Raw genomic sequence first — 20,357 nt, forward strand, 5'->3', positions numbered from 1 at the left:
CTATTCATATTACCACATTCCAAAAAAACTCTTTATTCAACAAATATAACCAATGAAACATGACGTACATAGTAACTTAAACTCATAAAAGAGATTCAATATTACAATTTGTTATTGTCACAATCTGATTTGCATATAAGACGAAAACAGCGTGGATCCTCCAGATCAGATTGAGATTACAAAAGTCTAAATGGGTTTCAGACACTAGTCAGCCATCAAATTAAAAGTTTCACCAATGTTCTGGTAATACGTATGAATTGCGGATACTTCTTCAGCACTTAAAGGATTTCGTTTTGGTTCAGACCACACATGTTCAAGGTTTCAAACGTCTAAGTAATCCTTTCCTCTTGAGAATTCCACAGTAAAGCCTAATTAACCTTTTGTAGACATTGACTTTTTCTTCTATTGTTTTGTCGCTCATTTGGTAAAAGGCGTTGAGAGCTTTGACAAACTTTGAAGTGGTCGGATCAAAACCCATCTCAACTTGTTGAGAGATATTTTCTTTTCCATTGACCGGTCCACTATGTGAGATGAGCAAGGGGAATACCAACTTCTGATGCCTAGAATGCATGTAAATTACGAGTGTAATAATCGTGAATATATAAAGGAAGTCAACAGATTCGACTACTATTCGGTGGATCGGATTATTTTCAAATAAAAGTATAATTATTGAAATCAAACGGGGAGAAATAATCAAATATTACTCGCACAAGTTAGTGATTTTAAAGTATGTCACGTCTTTGGTCTCGCTCGATAGAAAATACTAAAGTTTTGTTTTTATTTCTTGATCGCAAAGAAAGTCTCTATCTTCTCTTGTTCTTTGCATCCTCTCTGGTTTGCTCAGATCAGTAAATTTCAAATTTCAGATATATCTGCCTTTCAGTAGAATGGGCGCCTCTATCTCAATACCCTGTGATACGTGTATAAATAAAGTCTTTTACTGGCAAGAAAAGAAAGTAGGCTATACTCGCAATCTCCAGAAGAATCTCGTGGCTCTAGAGACAACCATGGAAGAGCTCAAGGCTAAGCGAGATGATTTGACAAGAAGGTGTTGGTTTAAGCTTGAAAGAGGCTTAAACCGGAGGTTACTTAAACCGTAAGATGTCGGTTTATTGAAGAGATAAAGACTAATTCTTTAGGAGTTATCTAGAGAATATCATGTAATCCTAATTGAGTTATGATTAGGTTTAGAGGTTGTGGCTATATAAGCATATATCAAGTTGTGATATAGCTTAAGAGATTAAGAGAGTTTTATGCGGTTTTAGAGTTTGAGAAGTAATTGAGAGAGACTTAGGTTTTGAGAGATTTTCCTAAGTAATAAAAGAGAGTTATTCTTTTGTTGTTGTGTTCTTGATTACTTTTACAAACTAGAATTGGTATCAGAGCTTTAAGGTTTTGATCTTGGAGTTTTGAAGAAGGAGACGTGAAGATCCTACGTACGTACAGCCGTCGAGACCGAGCCATGGCCGACGACAGACCACCACGCTCGAAGGAGATCTCACTACCGTCTATCCAATGTCCGATGCTCAACGATTCTCACTACACGGTCTGGGCTAAGCGGATGAGAATCATGTTGAAGATATATCATGTATACGATGCAATCGAACCGGGATCGGAAGATATTGACAAGAACAACATCGCGACAGGATTGTTGTTTCAAGTCATGCCGGAGAGTCTTATATTGCAAGTTGGTGATCATGAGACTCCTAAAGCAGTATGGGATGCGATCAAATCACGTCATCAAGGTGCTGATCGAGTCAAGGAAGCAAGACTTCAAACCTTGATGTCGGAATTTGAAAGAATTAGGATGAAGGATACGGATACTATTGATAGCTTCTCGGGGAAGTTATCGGAGTTAGCATCAAAATCTTCCTCACTTGGTGTAAAGATTGAGGAAACCAAACTCGTGAAGAAATTCCTTAATAGCTTACCAAGAGGAAGGTTTATTCAAATCATAGCCAAAGAAAGAACAACAAACCAAAACAACCAAGGTCAAGCAAAAGAGAAGAAAGATATCTCAAAGGTGGTTTGTTACCGCTGTGACAAGCCGGGTCACTACGCCTCCTCGTGTCCAGAAAGAGTTCAAAGAACACACGAAGCAAACAAGACAGAGACGAAAGAAGCCGATGCTGCTCTTTACATGCATGAAGTGATCTTTTTGAATGAAGAAAAGGTGATTCCAAGGAATTACGAGATCAAAGATGGGGAAGACAAAGTGTGGTATCTCGACAACGGAGCAAGTAACCACATGACCGGAAACAAGACTTTCTTTTCTGAGCTCAATGAGAAGATTAAGGGAAAAGTGAAGTTTGGAGACGGATCATGTATCGACATCGGAGGAAAAGGATCAATACTTTTTCAAAGCAAAACCGAAGAACAAAGACTTGTTACGGATATCTACTATATCCCCGATTTAAAAAGCAACATTCTTAGTCTCGGGCAAGCAACCGAAGCCGGCTGTGACGTGAGGATGAAGCAAGACTACCTAACACTCCATGATTCAAGCGGAAGACTTCTAGTGAAGGTTACGAGATCGCCAAATAGACTATACAAGGTAAGTCTACGAATTGGAAAGCCTATGTGTTTAAACACAACACTAGAAGACGAGACATGGAGATGGCATGCACGTTTGGGACATGTAAGCTTCAAGACGATGAGAAATATGTCTCAACAAGAGATGGTTCAAGGATTACCAAAGATCAAAGAAGAAACCAGAATTTGCGAGTCATGCCTAGTAGGAAAACAAGTCCGTGGCTCTTTCCCAAATGCAGCAACATTCCGAGCCACTAAACCATTGGAGCTACTACACGCCGATCTTTGCGGTCCCATATCACCATCAACAATTGCTAACAACAAGTATGTATTTGTTATTATTGATGATTTTTCTAGGTATATGTGGACAATTTTAATGAAAGAGAAAGGAGAAGCTTTCAAAAAATTCAAGGCGTTTAAGCAATTGGTGGAGAAGGAATTTGAAAAAGAAATCATAACTCTAAGGACTGATCGAGGAGGAGAATTCACGTCAAAAGAGTTCAATGATTTTTGCGAAGAAAACGGGATAAAGAGACACCTCACGGCACCATATACACCGCAACAAAATGGTCTGGTTGAGAGAAGGAATAGGACATTAATGGAGATGACTAGGAGCATTCTCAAGGCTATGAAGGTACCAAATTATCTATGGGGAGAGGCAGTCCGTCACTCAACATATGTTATTAATAGGATACCAACGAGAGCCCTTGAAAATATGACTCCCTACGAAAGCTTGCGAGAGAAGAAACCAAGCCTAGATCACTTAAGGGTTTTCGGGTGCTTAGCTTACACGAAGATTGAAGCTACTCGCCTAAAGAAGCTAGATGACAGATCGCAAACTCTAGTACACCTTGGAATTGAGCCGGGAACCAAGGCTTATAGACTTTACAATCCAACGACAAGGAAAGTGGTTGTAAGTCGAGACGTGGTGTTTGATGAAAAGAAAGGTTGGTGCTGGGAAAAACAAGTAAACGGATCAAGGGAAGATTCGGGCATGTTTCACATGAGATGGGGTGAAGTCATAGATGTTGGAGAAGGACCCGTAATTGTCAATAACGATCTAAATAAAGATCTAGATGAAACCGGAAGTAACGGTAGTAACTTTGGTGACCATGATCAAGAACAAGAAGATGACAACAATACTGAGGAGACTAACACCAACACTAACAACAACTTGCCGCATCAACAAGTACAACATCAACAACCACAAGAGCAACAATTAAGACGATCGGGTCGTCAAACTCTTCTACCTAGGCACCTTGAAGATTATGTACTCCAAGCTAAGATAGAAGTAGAGAGACTAGAGAGACTTCTACTTTCAATAAATGATGAGCCGAGAAGCTACAAAGAAGCAAAGGGCTTATTAGAGTGGAGAAAAGCAAGCAAGGAAGAGATTGATTCTATCAACAAAAACAAGACATGGTTTTTGGTTGAAAAGCCGAGAGAAGCAAAAGTGATTGGTCTCAAGTGGATTTTTAAGATCAAGAAAAATGCGGATGATGCTATCAATAAATCCAAGGCCAGATGTAAGATGGGTGAGACGAAGCGAGAGACTGACAAGTCCGATGAGGAGAGGAAGGTTCTTGAAGCCATAGCTTTGAAAGGTTCGGAGTTAGAGACTAAAGTTGCACGGTTGCAGCATGAACTGATCAAGGCTACGACGGAGGCAAAGAAGCTTCTCTATGACAATGGCGGAATTGAGGAAGTGGAGAAAGAGGTCGCTGGTTTAAGGACTGTTAAGGAAGAGAATGAGAAGAGAATGAAGGAATTGGAGACAAAGCTTGGTGCTTTGGAGGTGAAGGAGTTAGAGGAGAAGAACGAAAGGTTCCAAGCAGAGGAAGTAGATGAGGAGAAAGAAAAGGAGGAGAAGAAAAGAAAGAAGATTAATGGTTTGGTTCCTGATAATGGTGTTGTTGTGAAACATATCAAGACAGGTGAAGAAATCGTTGTTTCGAGGAGAGTTGTTGGTGTTTTCCTGCTAATGACAATGGCGGAGTTTAGTGGTCAGTTTTGCGGGCTCCAAGATGAGTTTTTCAACTATGGCTGGAGACTTGAGTTTAGAGGGAACAACGTGACTGCGTTGTGGCCTGGGAATGGGAAACCTGGACTGTGGTTGAATTCGAATTCAAGGATGGGAGCGATTTATAGTTTGATTGTGAGAGAAGAGGAGATTTTGATAGAGAATGAAGAGAAGGGACAACAAGGTGAAGCCAATGGTGGAGCATTTATTAGAGAGTCCATCTATGGTGTTGGGATTTATTTAACTGTTGCAAACTGCTCTTACTTCAGTGCTAGATATTGTGATGGTGACAAAAACGGAGTTCGTTACATGGTTTTATGTCATGTAATAATGGGGAATATGGAGCTTCTTCGTGGTGATAAAGCTCAATTCTTTTATGGTGGAGAAGAATATGACAATGGAGTAGTCGATGATATCGAGAGTCCAAAGAATTACATTGTCTGGAACATCAATATGAACACTCATATATTCCCCGAATTTGTTTTTAGGTTCAAGCTGTCTAATCTCTCCAATACTGGAGGTAATTTGATTGCTAAGCGTGAAGTTGCTGCGTTGCTTAGAAACAATGATGGTGATAAGAAGATTTCAAGCTTAAGGGGGAGATTGTTGGTTTAAGCTTGAAAGAGGCTTAAACCGGAGGTTACTTAAACCGTAAGATGTCGGTTTATTGAAGAGATAAAGACTAATTCTTTAGGAGTTATCTAGAGAATATCATGTAATCCTAATTGAGTTATGATTAGGTTTAGAGGTTGTGGCTATATAAGCATATATCGAGTTGTGATATAGCTTAAGAGATTAAGAGAGTTTTATGCGGTTTTAGAGTTTGAGAAGTAATTGAGAGAGACTTAGATTTTGAGAGATTTTCCTAAGTAATAAAAGAGAGTTATTCTTTTGTTGTTGTGTTCTTGATTACTTTTACAAACTAGAGAAGGATCAGAAGAGAGGAAGATAGAGGTCTGGAAAGGCTTGCCGAAATACAGGTATGGCTTAATAAAGTTGAAACTGTCGAACAAAACGTCAACGAACTTCTTAGTGATAGAGATGTTCAACTTCAAAGGCTATGTCTTTGTGGGTTTTGCTCTAAGAAATTGAAATCGGGCTATCATTATGGGAAAAAGGTTTTCTTGATGTTAAGGGAGGTTGAGGAACTGATCAAAACTAGAGATTTTGATGTGATTGCTGATCAAGCTCAAGCATCCAAGGTGCAAAAAGGCCTCCTCCACGGATAATTGTTGGTCAAGAGACAATGCTAGATAACGCATGGAAACATCTGATTGAAGATGGAGCTGGTATTATGGGTATGTACGGTATGGGCGGAGTAGGGAAGACAACTATTCTCACCCAGATCAATAATAAGTTCAGTAATGATAGGTGTGGATTTGACTTTGTGATTTGGGTTGTGGTGTCTAAAGAGCTGCATATAGAGAATATTCAAGATGAAATTGCTGAGAAAGTTGGTCTTGGTGGAGAAGAGTGGAACAAAAAAGATGAAACTCAAAAGGGCCTTCATTTATACAATTTCTTAAGGACAAAGAGATTCATGTTGTTTTTAGATGATATATGGGAGACGGTGGAATTAGATAAGATTGGAATCCCGGATCCAACATCACACAAAGGATGCAGATTGGCATTCACCACTCGGTCTCTAAATGTATGCACGAGCATGGGGGTTGGAAAACCAATGGAAGTCCAATGTTTGGCGGACGATGACGCATTTGATTTGTTCAAAAAAAAGGTTGGAGAATTAACACTCGAAAGCGATCCACAGATCCCAGACCTTGCAAAAATAGTTGCTAAAAAATGTTGTGGTTTACCATTGGCTCTCAACGTAATAGGTGAAACCATGTCATCCAAGAGGACGATACAAGAATGGCGACGTGCGATATCAGTTTTGACTTCATATGCCGCAGAGTTTTCAGGCATGAATGATAAGATCCTTCCGCTTTTGAAGTATAGCTACGATAGTCTTAAAGGGGACCATGTCAAATTTTGTTTGCTATACTGCGCTTTATATCCGGAAGATGCTAAAATTCCCATAGAAGATTTGATAGACTACTGGATATGCGAAGGAATTATAGATAGAGGTGAAAGTGTTGTAGAGGCTGAGTATATGAGTTATGAGATAATTGGTAGTCTTGTGTGTGCATCATTGTTGATGAAGGGGGTTGATCAGGATGGAAAAGATTTTGTGTGTATGCATGACGTGATTCGTGAAATGGCCTTGTGGATCGCATCTGATTTGGGAAGAGAAAAGGATGTTTTTATTGTGCGTGCAGGTGTTGGGCTACGTGAAATTCCAAGGGTTAGGGATTGGAACATTGTAGAAAGGATGTCATTGATGAAACTGAGGAATAACAAGAGGTTTCATGTTACTGGCACTCCTGAATGTATGAAACTCACAACTTTGCTCCTGCAACATTCGAATTTGGGAAGTATCTCGAGTGAATTCTTCAAGTACATGCCAAATCTTGCTGTGTTGGATCTATCGAATAATGACAGTCTTTGTGAATTGCCGGATCTATCAGGATTAGTTTCCCTGCAATATCTCAACTTGTCAAATACTAGCATACTCCAATTGCCTAAGGGTGTACAAAAGTTGAAGAAACTAATTTACTTGGATTTGGAGAAAACATTTGTTATTTGGGGTAGTACTGGGATATCAAGTCTGCATAATTTGAAAGTTTTGAAGTTATTTGGTTCTCATTTTTATTGGAACACCACATCAGTGAAGGAATTGGAAGCCTTGGAACATTTGGAAGTTTTAACCATAACAATTGATTTTTTTTCTCTGTTTAATGAACTCAGACTGCGGGAGTTGGAATCCTTGGAACACTCAGTAAGTTTAACCTATACAACTCCTTCAGACTATCCAGAACAATTTTTAACCTCACATAGGTTGATGAGTTGTACACAAATTCTAAGAATCTCGAATACCATCAATCTGGAATCATCTGGAATATCACTTCCAGCAACTATGGACAAGCTTCGTGAACTCTACATTTTTAGGAGTTGCAATATCTCTGAGATAAAGATGGGAAGGATATGCAGCTTCTTGAGCCTCGTCAAAGTGCTTATACAAGATTGTAAAGGCCTGAGGGAATTGACATTTCTGATGTTCGCTCCAAATCTTAAATTTTTGTATGTTGATGATGCAAAAGACCTAGAAGATATAATAAACAAAGAGAAAGCTTGTGAAGTTGAAATTAGGATTGTTCCTTTTCAAAAGCTGACTAATCTTCATTTGGAGCATCTACCGAAGCTGGAGAATATATACTGGAGTCCTCTATCCTTTCCATGTCTAAAGAAAATCGATGTATTCGAATGTCCAAACCTGAAAACAATTCCAAAAGTGGCAAGGAGGGTGATAATGGACTCAGCATATGATATAACAAATGGATTGAAGGTGTGGAATGGAAGGACTCTCACTCTCTTTTTTTTTTTCTTTTGGATTTAGAATTGCTTCTGTTAAATTTTACTTCGATCTTTTTGTTTTCACTACACTCAAAACATTGGTGCAAATTTTGTAGTTAGATTGGTTGTTTTTCGAATTGTGTATGTACATTGGAACCGATTTAAACACATATCTAGTTAATCAATAAATAGTATTATCAATTGCCATTGCATAAGAAATCGAACATGTGAAAAACAACTTACGCATAAAATTATATTGGGAAAAATGTCGTTTTATCTCCCAACTTTCAAAAAGTGGTCAATCAATACGTCAACTTCATATGTGGCCATTTAAAACATTAAATAAACGTTGACTAACGTTTGAGACAAGGAAATTCGTTGACCAGGCCAAAATAGACATGCCGTTATCAGTCGTTAACGGAACCTCTAACGCCCGTTATCACCCGTAACGACTCTGTTAATCAACTTTCAAATTGTGGCCATTTTAAACATCAACTTTATATGTGGTCATTTAAAACATGAACTAATCGTTGACTAACATTTGAAACATGAGAATTCGTTGACCAGGCCAAAATAGACATATCGTCATCATTCGTTAAAAAAACCTATAACATCCGTTATCACCCGTTAACGACTCTGTTAGTATATCCAAAACGACGTCGTTTTGAAAATAATCGAGAGAAAATCAGGACAAATTTTTTGTTTAAAGCATAATCCAAGGACATGGTTTGATATATAGACAATCGTAGAGCCAATAATTGGAAGCAAACATCGTTTATATATTTGTTTTAAATCTAAAAAGGAATCATGAAAGCAAACTTGTAGACCCATCATAGGACTAAAATAGGCATGGGCGTTCAGATATTCGGGTCAGGTTCGGGTTGGGTTTTTCGGGTTTGGGTTTTTCGGGTTTAGAAAACTAAGATCCATTCGGGTATTTTAAAACTTCGGGTTCGGGTCAAGTTCGGATCGGGTATTTCGGGTTCGGATTCAGGTTTACCCAAAGTATCCAAATATTAGAAATTTTGTATCCGATCCTATGCAAAGTATTGAAAAATAATCAAAAAATCTATAAAACCCAAGTATTTTAACCCGAATCTAACCCAAAGTAGCTAAAACACCCAAAAATATCTTAACATCCGAATAATTTTGGCACTTAGGTTATTACAAGTATAAATATTACTAATATATTATAACTATGTACTTATATTTTGGGTATGTTCGAGTACTTGTTCGGGTTCGAGTTCGGGTCGGGTTCGGGCCTAGACTAAATGTAGCTTTTCTGAAATGGAGATAGAGATAATAGGACTATTCATCTTGTTTGAGCTGTTGTAGAAATAGATTTGGGGATTTGGTGTTTTCATTTGGGAAAAATCTTTTTGGACATACTAACAGTGTCGTTAACGGGTGATAACGGATGTTATAGGTTCTGTTAACGAATGATGACGACATGTCTACTTTGGCCTGGTCAACGAATTCTAATGTTTCAAATGTTAGTCAACGATTAGTTCATGTTTTGAATGGCCAAATATGAAGTTGATGTTTAAAATGGCCACAATTTGAAAGTTGATTAACAGAGTCGTTACGGGTGATAACGGGCGTTAGAAGTTCCGTTAACGACTGATAACGGCATGTCTATTTTGGCCTGGTCAACGAATTTCTATGTCTCAAACGTTAGTCAACGTTTATTTCATGTTTTAAATGGCCACATATGAAGTTGACGTATTGATTGGCCACTTTTTGAAAGTTGGGAGATAAAACGACATTTTTCCCAAATTATATTGGTCGATTTTGTAGATTATTAGTATCCGTGTAAAGTCTACGTCGCTGGTGGTCTTGCAATTTAAGGTGCAGTGGTGGGTCAGATTCCTTCTTCGTCAGCGGTGGTGTGGTGTCCTCTCCGACGATCTTGCGGTGGCTCCAGTTGGGCGGTGGGTCGATCTGGTGTTGTCATCTCTGGTTAAGGACGCTGGAGGTTTCATCGGAGTCGTACCGTGGCTCAGCCGTTCGATTGGTCGCTGCAGCAACGGCGGAAGTCGGCGGAGAGGTGGTGGGTTTCGCTGAGTTGTTTAGGTGGTTCACGGTAGACCGGCAATCTTGATGGCTTCTGCGGGTTACAGATCTAGAATGCTTGCGTGAGCCTGCAGCCTTTAGATCTGCCGTGGTGGTGTCCACCTGACCGAATTGAAGGTTTTGTCTCTGAGATCTGTTGGATTTTCCGGTATGGTTTGCGGGGATAGTCTCCAGTGGGTCGGATCGCTAGGCATGGGATCTGACTCCGTAGAGCCATTTGTTGGCGAGTTGCGTTTCCCGGGAGGACTGTAGCGGGTTCGGTGGCTCGGTGGTGTGAAACCGACGGCAGAAATCGGATTCTTTCGTCATTGGCATCACTCCCTCGTCGCTGCCACAAAGCCGTCGTCCTTGTTTCCGCTGGGGTTGGTGCGTCTGATTCGTTGCCTCCGGTCGACAGCAAGTTCCGAGCCGCAGCTCCGTTTTCAGGTCATTTTCCGATTTGTTTCTCTCTTTCGTAACTGTACCCACGAATTGTAAGCCCATTGGCCCAAACCCATTAAGGGGTTTTATGAATAAAAAAAAAACTCTTCGTCTGGTTCCCTTTGTCAACCATCAAAAGTTTCACCAATGAACCTAAAACTAGCAGAAAGAAAAAAGCAAGCCTTGAAGTTGCTCATTGTTCTACTTCTGCTATAATTTAAACAACTTTTAATCACCTTAGGTATATTTAAACAAGATAAAAAAAAGTATATAATATCTTCTACTATAATTTCTCAAAGAACAATTCTTGGGGTGAACCTCTTTCATTCACCCCTTCTTAATTAACCAATTAGAATTTGTCATGTCATCCAATAAACCAAATTAAAATAATTAATATTTTATAAACTCAAACCGACTTATAATTTTATTTAATTATAAAATCTAAATCCTAACCACTCTTTTATAAACCCAAACCGACATATAATTCCATTTAATTGTAAAATGTAAACCTTAACCACTCTTATGTAAACCCAAACCGACATAATTTTGCTTAATTGTAAAATCTAAACCCTAAACCTCATTTATAAACCCAAATCGATATATAATTTTGTTTAATTATAAAATCTAAACCCTAATTGATATTTTATAAACCCAAACCGACATACAATTTAGTTTAATTGTAAAAGCTAAACCCTAATCCACATTTGTAAACCCAAACCAACATATACTTTTGTTTAATTATAAATTTAAACCCTATTCACTTTTTTATAAACCCAAACCGATATATAATTAACTTTGTTTAATTAACATTTTTTTTTCTTAATATTTTTGTTTTGTGATTTTAATTTTGATTTATTTTTTAATATAGTGTTACATGGCATATTGTTGTATTTTAATTGTTAATTAAGAAGGGGTGAATAAGATAGCAATAATTTATCTTTCTCAAATTCATTTCATCTAATCAAATTTTCAGTCATTCTTTGTATAGATGTGATATTACATATTGTACTATGATTATTTTTGATAGATTTATTTTTTATAAAATAAAAAATTGCAAACGAAAAAAAAAAGAAGAAAATGTACACTAAAGGAGCCCGTGCAATGCACTCTAGGGTTTTCACTAGTATCCTTGTAATTGTGAAGATTGTGAAGTAGCCGTGATTAGCAATCTAGGGTTTCAACTAGAGTGTCTCCGCCATGAAAACAGAGCGGCAAAACGTCTCGGAGGATGTTGTTGTCGTCACCGAACGCAATAAGCGATCGAAGACCTCAAACAATAATGGAGAACCGATCCCATTTGATTTAACTGTCGAGATTTGTTCGAGACTGCCAGCGAAATCTGTATCAAGATTTCGCTGCGTATCGAAGCTATGGGGTTCCATTCTTGGCCTCCCCTACTTCACGGAGTTGTTCTTGACCAGATCGTTGGCTCGCCCACAACTATTGTTTGCCTGCCGAAAAGACAATCATGTGTTTGTCTTCTCCTCACTTCAGCCTCAAAATCTTGATGATAACAACGCCTCCATTAAGATCCCTACACTAATGTTATTTCTATATCCTTATACCTCCTCTCTTTTAGCGGCCAATTATCATATGAAAATTCCGTATTATGCCTCTTCATTTAAAAGATGTAGTTCTGTCAGAGGCTTGATCTTTCTTGGAGATGAGCGGAGTTTAAATGGAGTGGAGCATAAGGTCTCGGTTATATGTAACCCCAGCACCGGAGAATCTTTGACCTTACCGAAACTAAAGACAAGGAAGAGGATTGGAGTGAGGAGCTATTTTGGGTATGAGCCCATCGAGAAACAATACAAGGTATTGTCCATGACCTGGGGGATATATGGAACACGAGACATGGACTCTGAGGAGCATCAAGTTTTGACATTAGGAACTCGAAAACCGTCATGGAGAATGATCGAATGTTGGATACCCCATTCTCTTTATCATACATACAACAATGTATGCATCAATGGTGTTCTGTATTATCCAGCGGTCAATACGTCTTCAAGGGGTTTCATAATCGTTTCCTTTGACTTTAGGTCGGAGAAGTTCAGATTTGTTGAAGACACAGACACTTCCATTTCATCATATTATCGTCCACCTCTGATAAACTATAATGGTAAATTAGGTTCACTTGGGTCGTCTGGAGGATTTGGCGGTATCGGTGGAAGCTGTACAAGTATTACGTTGCGGGTTCTAGAAGATGCCGAAAAGCATGAATGGTCGGAGCATATATATGTATTACCCGCTTGGTGGAAGTATATTTTTGGAGGGGGATACACAGATTTATGCGTTGTTGGAGTGGCTCGGACAAATGAAATTGTGTTGTCGTGTCCCTTTCCATCCACGCCTTTCTACGTTTTCTACTACAATACAGAGAGAAACGCAATCAGAAGAGTCGAAATCCAAGGATTGGAAGCGTTTAAGGGTCGTTCTGTTTACACCTTTCTAGACCATGTAGAGAATGTGAATATGAAGCTTCTGGAAGGGCTTTAATCATGACTTTTATAACTTTGAGATTTTTGTAACAGAGCTAGTTTGCCAGTTACTCTTTACTTTCATCAATTTTTCAGTTTTCTGTTATGGATATATCATCTTCTAATATGCCATTGGCTTCTTTGGACGCATAAAGCTATTCACATTATGACATTCCAAAAAACCTCTTTATTCAACAAATAACCAATAAAACATGAGGTATATAGTAACTTTAAGGACTCAGAAAAGAGATTCAATATTACAACTTGTTATTGTCACAATCTGATTTACATATAAGACGAAAAGACACTCATAAACACTATATCACCAATGAATCTAAAACTAGCAGAAGAAAAGACAATCCTTGAAGTTGTTCAATCTTCCGATCAATCCTTTGGACATGAGGGCTTTGATTACATTACACCTTGGAACAATCCTCTTCTGCAAGCTGTATCCAAGTCCTGCAGGGTTCGAAACCACAGACTTTAGTGGCCAAATTATCTTCTTCACCAAAAACTCAGTCTTCTTTTCCACGGTCTCTGCAGACAATCCAAAGCACATAGGAAAGCCCTTGACTATCATCACACATTGGTCTCAACGTAGTAGTAAATAATCTCCCATGGATAATACGAACTTGAATCTCATTGCGTCTCACATTACTTCTACAATAAACTCATAACACATTTATTGGTCCTCGTCAACTTATGGCTTTCATAGTAACCCTTAACATGTCAGAAGGGTCTACGAAGATTGACATATATAGAAGACATAGATTTAACTTAAACCGAGAAAATCAATAATTAAGAGAAGAGATAATGTATCATTGAGAATACTATAAATTTTGCGATTATTTATTTATCATCAATAGCCATTACAGAGCAAGAGTACGTAGCATTTCATATATAATAAGTAAAAGTGACAATCTCTGGTTTTATTTATGAACACAAAAGAGATTGTGAGTTTGTAGTTTGTAGGATATTTATTAATAGGTTTGAGCAATAAGCATGAGATCACCTCACGCTCAATTCTTCTTTTATCCTTTGTAGCCCTTCTTCTTCCCAGAGGAACTGCCCTTCACCCTTGAGTCGGATTTTACCGAACCTTTTGCACGTGCAGCAGCAGCTTTTCGATTCGCTGCAGCTTCAGCTTCTCCTGTAGCTTTAGAACCACTTTTAGAAGAAATGTTTGCCTTGCGACCCTTGGCATAGACTTGTCCATTGGTATATGTTGAGCCATATTCGGCTGCATCGGCGTCTGGACCTTTGGGACCATTAGAAGCTCTAGCATAGCTAGAGACGTAAGAGTTGCTGTAAGTTGTGCCATAAGCAGAAAGCTGAGCTCCAATGCCTTTGGTAGTAGTTTTTGGAAGAGAGGTGCCTAATTTGGTCTCTTTGGACACTTCTTCGGCCTGCCTTGCGGTGACAATGGCACACAAAACGCCAATCACGAGAAGCACAACAAACTTTGTGGCATTCATCTTTTGATTTTTTTGTATGTGTGGTGAGTTGTGTTGTGTTCTTCTTCCCAAATCATAGCCCTCTATATATACACAAACAAGATACACATGTATTTATTATGATACATGACTACATGAGCATTTCTTACAAGAAATATACATGCTTAAACGCATTAGTCAAAATCACAACTAATAGTCAGTCGTACCAAGATGTCAACATGATACTATTTTAACACCTCTTGCCAAGATCAATCACAATTTTATCTAACAAGCTAATATTATTGATAGGTTGCGATATCCAATTAATACAATACTTTGAAAGCCATATGCTGGGATTCAATTTAATATCAATAATATAAGATGTTGTGGCAGCCAGCGTTCGAACCTAGCACACTGATTGTGAAGTCGGATTCAAAGAAATAAACGATGGTCAATTAATTTCAAGTAAAATCTATTGATAAATAACAATTCGAAAGTTAGCAAAGGTTACGACTCTTACAACTTTTCGTTACGTATACATTTTATTTACTAAATGTTTCAATGAATCTAGAAAGTGTTTTCAAGTTTGACAAAAAAAAAAAAAAAAAAAAAAAGTATTTTCATCTTTGTACATTTTACTTTCAACCGTAACATTTAATTAGAAAATAATGTGTTCTGGAGGATTGCGTTTCGTTATATATTTACTTCATTTTTTTTTTAATCCCATTTACTTATAACCAGTTTTAATCATTTTAAAAAATATAATGAAATTCCACCTTCTTTTTTCATCATAATTCTATTTTTACAATTTTTTTTATTTTTTTTTGCTATGAATGTTAATATATCATTTAAAAATGAAAAGGTTTGGCATTATAATGTAGAGTCCTATAGCTTTGGTTGGACCCTTGGCAAAAAAAGATAAAAACAAGGAGTCAATAAAACTAATAAGTCATGTGATATGTGAGTTCATGATGTCGAGAGTTGCATCAGGTTGCGGAAAGATTTGCTGTGCCTTCTTGCGGTGATTATGTCGCGAATCTCTCTGCTTATGACATTGCGAATCTTGTTGAGTTTATTCTCCACCATTTTGCAATCTCATTACTTCTGACAATAAACTCAAATACACAATTATAGGTCTTCATCAATTTATGGCTTTCACAATAACCCTTAATATATGCATTAAGGATATCTACATAACACCTAGCTAACGATAAGATTCAAAATCACTTGAATAAATATATTAATAGTAAAAATCAATACATTTTAATTACCTCCACCTTGGTAAACTTTTCTCCGAGTATTTTTTCTGTTCGGTTTTGATAGCTGAAACATTGTTCGGTTCATCATTAACCAGACATTAGGCTCAACCAAAGTTTTCCGCCTAACCCTCGTGCCACAATTTTTCCTACATTCCGGTTTGGTAAAAGCATGCACTTTTGTAGCTGCAGTGGTGTTCGATAACTTGAGGATTTAGTTGTCGGTGATCGCTAGCTCTCCTCTCCTTTTGAGAACTCCACTTGTATACCAATTCTTTGGTTTAGTTCAAGGCATGTTCTATGTTGTGGCTTCCTGTTGTTACTGCCTATGTTGGAAGATTGCTTTGCTTTGCGTACTCGCCTCTTCCTTTCGTCTTGATTGCGCTATAGAGGAGCTAGTAGGGGTAACGGCTTATGGTGTGGTTGTATATAGTCTTATTTAGCTCTGAGCTGCTGACTTCGGGGAATGAACTTGGTTGAGGGAGCTTGCACCATTTGCTTATTTCGCCGTGTGAGGTTCCGTTTCAGGGAAAAAGTTCATGGATTGAAACGAAGAAGCGATCTCACATGACGCAGAGAGAGTATGTGATTGATGATTTGGAGTTTTTGCCGTTGACCGCTCGGTCTCGGACCTCCTGCGAAAGGTTTCTAAAGCTAGTTGTCAGTCGTAACAAGGTGTTTTACAATCTGCTTTCGCCCTTCTCCTTTTGCAGCTCTTCCGGGAAGGACAATATAAACGCCATCGCTTCATGTTGTTCCCACAACTTCTTTGTTTGGTTGAGTAGATAGACTGAAAACTTGGTTTAATTACCGTCTTATGCTTCCATGTTTTTATCTTTTTTTTTTACCATGGAACCATGTGTATAGGTTTCAAATCTTTGGATTGTAACCTAAACTGTTTTCATTATCTATGAAATATTTACAATTTAGCAAAAGAAAAAAAAAAAGCATGCACCGGAGTTACAACACAAAGATCTTTTCTTCAGTCCGTCTTGAACAAAAATCGTAACGTAAAAACTCAAATCGATCGAGAAAGTATCCAAATTCAAGAGATTGATCGTTAGCAATACTCTCCAAACCCTTCTTTCTTCTGTATCCTCCTCTGTTTTTGTCTCCACACAACCAGAACCGCCCGATCTCATCGAGTAATAAGGCTTCATAAGGTAATGGCTTCTCGCCTTCTCTAAGATGCTAATAGAGGAATCACATGCAGATCTATTTTACTATATAGAATATGAAATTTATTTTTGATGTGAAGAGAAGAAACAGAGATAGAGAAACATTACCATTTCGTGAGAACTACTATATTCATCAGGAAGAAAAACTTGAAAAAATCCCAAGTCTTTACGTGCATAAGAAGATGAAGAAGAAACCTTGTTACCAGTTTCAACCACTTTTTTTTTTTGTTTTTGGTAGTGAGTGATTAAATTTAAACCAAAAGGTAAAGACTAACAGAATCAAGTATATTTTAGAAACAGTGTATCTTATAAGAAATGACTAGAGGATTTATCTTATGTGATGTACGTACTGATGTTCTAAGTCTGACAATGTTTAAACAAGAAAAAAAAAGAAAAGCTGAGCAAGGAAAATAAAATGTTAAACCGAATACTTAAAACATATTCGCATGAACCCTGTTGTTTATGAGAGTCATCATATTCACATGTTCTTGAAGTTTCTCTTCCACAAGAATATTAAGTCATTATTTTACCACAAGAATATTCATTGCATTTATTTTATTATCCAAAAAGCCATTAATGAGAAAGAGTAGCATTTCATATATAATAAGTAAAAGTGACAATCTCTGGTTTTATTTATGAACACAAAAGAGATTGTGAGTTTGTAGTTTGTAGGATATTTATTAATAGGTTTGAGCAATAAGCATGAGATCACCTCACGCTCAATTCTTCTTTTATCCTTTGTAGCCCTTCTTCTTCCCAGAGGAACTGCCCTTCACCCTTGAGTCGGATTTTACCGAACCTTTTGCACGTGCAGCAGCAGCTTTTCGATTCGCTGCAGCTTCAGCTTCTCCTGTAGCTTTAGAACCACTTTTAGAAGAAATGTTTGCCTTGCGACCCTTGGCATAGACTTGTCCATTGGTATATGTTGAGCCATATTCGGCTGCATCGGCGTCTGGACCTTTGGGACCATTAGAAGCTCTAGCATAGCTAGAGACGTAAGAGTTGCTGTAAGTTGTGCCATAAGCAGAAAGCTGAGCTCCAATGCCTTTGGTAGTAGTTTTTGGAAGAGAGGTGCCTAATTTGGTCTCTTTGGACACTTCTTCGGCCTGCCTTGCGGTGACAATGGCACACAAAACGCCAATCACGAGAAGCACAACAAACTTTGTGGCATTCATCTTTTTATTTTTTTTTGGAATTGAATGGTGTGTTTGTGGTGAGTTGTGTTGTGTTCTTCTTCCCAAATCATAGCCCTCTATATATACAAAAACTCGATACACATGTATTTATTATGATACATGAACATTTCCTACAAGAAATATACATAAGCTTAAACTACAACTAATAGTCATACCAACATGTCAACATGATACTATTTTAACACTTCTTGCCAAGATCAATCACAATTTTATCTAACTAGCTAATATTATGGATAGAGTGCGATATCCATTTAATACTATACTATAAATGTGATCTATTATTCGAACTTGAAAGCAAACCTCTTAAGGCTTCTTAATGCAAATAAACTCTGAATCCAGAGAGTAAGAAATGTCCATTTTGTTACCTGAAAACAAATCATTTTTCTACACTCCACCAACTACAAGAAAGGTTCTAACAACGACCATTAAAATCCTCAATTAGGGTCCTCCACTTTGATTCCAACTAAAGCTTCTTAATTGAAAATACGAACCTGATACAGAGTAGAGACCATGTAAACCATAACTTCCGCACAACATAATCCAAAAGAGCAGCGAAAAAATTGACAAGCAAGTATGGAAATGAAAAGGAGAAAAATATTGAACTTGACACGTCTCTCGTAGCAGCTCGTAACAAGAACTAAAGAGCCAATGTATCCATGCAACATTTTAGACATATCATGAAATCATTGGATCCAGGTCAAATTGAGATTACAGAAGCACAAAAATTGGGGTTTCATCGATACATTAACAAAGCTTTTCTTTTGCTTCCCATTGTCATATCAAAAGATCCATCGACAGATCTAAAACTGACAACAACAAAATAAGAACAAACCTTGGCATTGCTCATTGTTGTAGGTGTGCCTTTTGATCTATGAAACACGACCTTTGGTGAAGATAGCCATCAACGTAGGCGCCAGCTCGTTGTGCTTCATCACATACCTATTTAAAAATCCTTCATCGGTACACGACAAAACAGAGGACACTGCAGGTAGTTCGCTTTTCTTTCTGAGCAGTCCTTTCGACAAGAGAACTTTGAGTACGTTACACCTTGGTATAATCCTCTTCTCCATGCTGTATCCAAACACCTGAGGGTGCAAAACCAAGGCATTTAGTGGCCAATTCATCTTCTTCACCAGAAACTCATTCTTCCTTTTAACCGACTCTAGAGAATATTCAATGCAAGGAGGATAACGCTTGACCATCATCAAAAACTCAGCTCTGCTAAATCCTAGGGCTAGAAATGTTTCAGCAGACTTCAATATCTTCTTCTTGGAGACTTTCAAAACGGAAGGAGTCTTCTTGAAAATTTCCCATACATCATCCAGAGTAAAACCTACACTTGTATAGACTACAACTTTTTCTTCAATCGTTTTCTCGCTCATTTGGTAAAGCATGCGCAAAGCTACAACAAACTTAGAGGTGGTGGGATCAAAACCCATCTCAACAACCTTCTTAAGGGATTCTTCAAAATTTTCTTTTCCACACACAGGCTGCGATTTGGAGACAAGCAAGGGTAATAACAACCACTGAGGCATGCCCAATTGTCTCAAAACAGATACATTTCGGATTTTATTCCCCTGAGAACCCCGTGGGAGTTCATAACTCGAACTCTTATCGGCTACTATAATTTCTTTGACAGCATCATAGTATACAGTGATAGATTTCCTTCCTAAGATTCTCGGAACTGTAGAAACAATCTCAGTGAGTTCAGAGCTTGAAGCTCCTCTAGACTGTAGAATCTGAAGCTTGCGACCAAGTGATTTCTCAGCATCTAGTATAAGCAATTCTGGATAATCGGTAATGATGCAGGAGATCTGAGAATCTATGAAGCCATGACTTCTCAAAAGACTCAGAACTGAATCCGGATTTGCCTTGTCGGTGAAATGAACTTTCCTTGAGATCGATTCTGCGAGTTTTGTAGTGAAACCCAATGAATCAACGAGGTAAGAGACCGTAAAGTTCTTTCCTTTTCGACCATCTCTTGACCTCACATCAGCAGCAGCAGCAGAAGAGAAGGAATTGGACAAAGGAGATGCATTTTGCAGAGCAAATCTCAAATGGCGCCATTTATGCAATTCGACCAACCTTCTTCCATGGAGAATCAGAGAATACATGACAAAGACTAGGCTATGCGATTACAGAACCAGAAACAGAGCAGAGGAGAAGGAAAAACAGAGAATCGCAAAAATCGAAACTTTGGGGGAGGAAATAACGAAATAAGGCTTTATGATAAGTTTCTCTCACCCATAAACCCTAATGAATTTCAATTAGGATTCCTCTTTGATCCTCATTTTTCATAAATTTTTAAAACTACAAAAGAGTTTTGTAGCTAGTTGGATTCGAACCTAGGTCTTATCACTA

General features: G+C 38.0%; 4 protein-coding genes and 1 pseudogene across 7 annotated transcripts; 2 read left to right on the plus strand and 3 right to left on the minus strand.

Annotated features, from left to right (window-relative positions):
* Positions 1–38: 38 nt before the first annotated feature.
* On the plus strand, positions 39–8,009 carry LOC9324113 (putative disease resistance protein At1g63350). Its single transcript, XM_021035562.1, is given in 3 exon segments — positions 39–1,048; positions 5,484–5,758; positions 5,761–8,009. Coding segments are annotated over 3 exon segments (2,682 nt in total). The 5' UTR covers positions 39–887; the 3' UTR covers positions 8,007–8,009.
* Positions 8,010–11,284: 3,275 nt separating this feature from the next.
* Positions 11,285–13,545, plus strand: LOC9322564 (F-box protein DOR). 2 transcript variants are annotated; one of them, XM_021035563.1, is made up of 2 exons: positions 11,285–12,415; positions 12,496–12,600. In XM_021035563.1, the coding sequence occupies exons 1-2, from the start codon at positions 11,654–11,656 to the stop codon at positions 12,517–12,519; spliced, it is 786 nt and encodes a 261-aa protein (XP_020891222.1). In that variant the 5' UTR covers positions 11,285–11,653; the 3' UTR covers positions 12,520–12,600. The 2 variants fall into 2 exon arrangements, with proteins under 2 accessions (XP_020891222.1, XP_002886498.2); XM_002886452.2 differs by having other exon boundaries at positions 11,285–13,545.
* A 209-nt stretch (positions 13,546–13,754) lies between these two features.
* On the minus strand, positions 13,755–18,046 carry LOC9322565 (UPF0540 protein At1g62060). Of its 2 annotated transcripts, none has more exons than XM_021035567.1 (2): positions 17,984–18,046; positions 13,755–14,416 (listed from the first exon to the last, which is right to left on the minus strand). In XM_021035567.1, exon 2 carries the CDS (start codon positions 14,406–14,408, stop codon positions 13,965–13,967), a length of 444 nt encoding a protein of 147 aa, XP_020891226.1. In that variant the 5' UTR covers positions 14,409–14,416; positions 17,984–18,046; the 3' UTR covers positions 13,755–13,964. The 2 variants fall into 2 exon arrangements, with proteins under 2 accessions (XP_020891226.1, XP_020891227.1); XM_021035568.1 differs by having other exon boundaries at positions 13,755–14,408; positions 17,976–18,026.
* On the minus strand, positions 17,378–18,059 carry LOC9324114 (UPF0540 protein At1g62060). The gene has a single exon (XM_002888005.2). It carries the CDS (start codon positions 17,973–17,975, stop codon positions 17,532–17,534), a length of 444 nt encoding a protein of 147 aa, XP_002888051.1. The 5' UTR covers positions 17,976–18,059; the 3' UTR covers positions 17,378–17,531.
* Positions 18,060–18,313: 254 nt separating this feature from the next.
* LOC9324115 lies at positions 18,314–20,286 on the minus strand (annotated as a pseudogene). Its single transcript, XR_002334103.1, has one exon. The product of XR_002334103.1 is annotated as a transcription termination factor MTERF2, chloroplastic (transcript).
* Positions 20,287–20,357: the final 71 nt, after the last annotated feature.

Source organism: Arabidopsis lyrata, assembly GCF_000004255.2.
Source record: "Arabidopsis lyrata subsp. lyrata unplaced genomic scaffold ARALYscaffold_2, whole genome shotgun sequence".
NCBI classification, from domain to species: Eukaryota; Viridiplantae; Streptophyta; class Magnoliopsida; order Brassicales; family Brassicaceae; genus Arabidopsis; species Arabidopsis lyrata.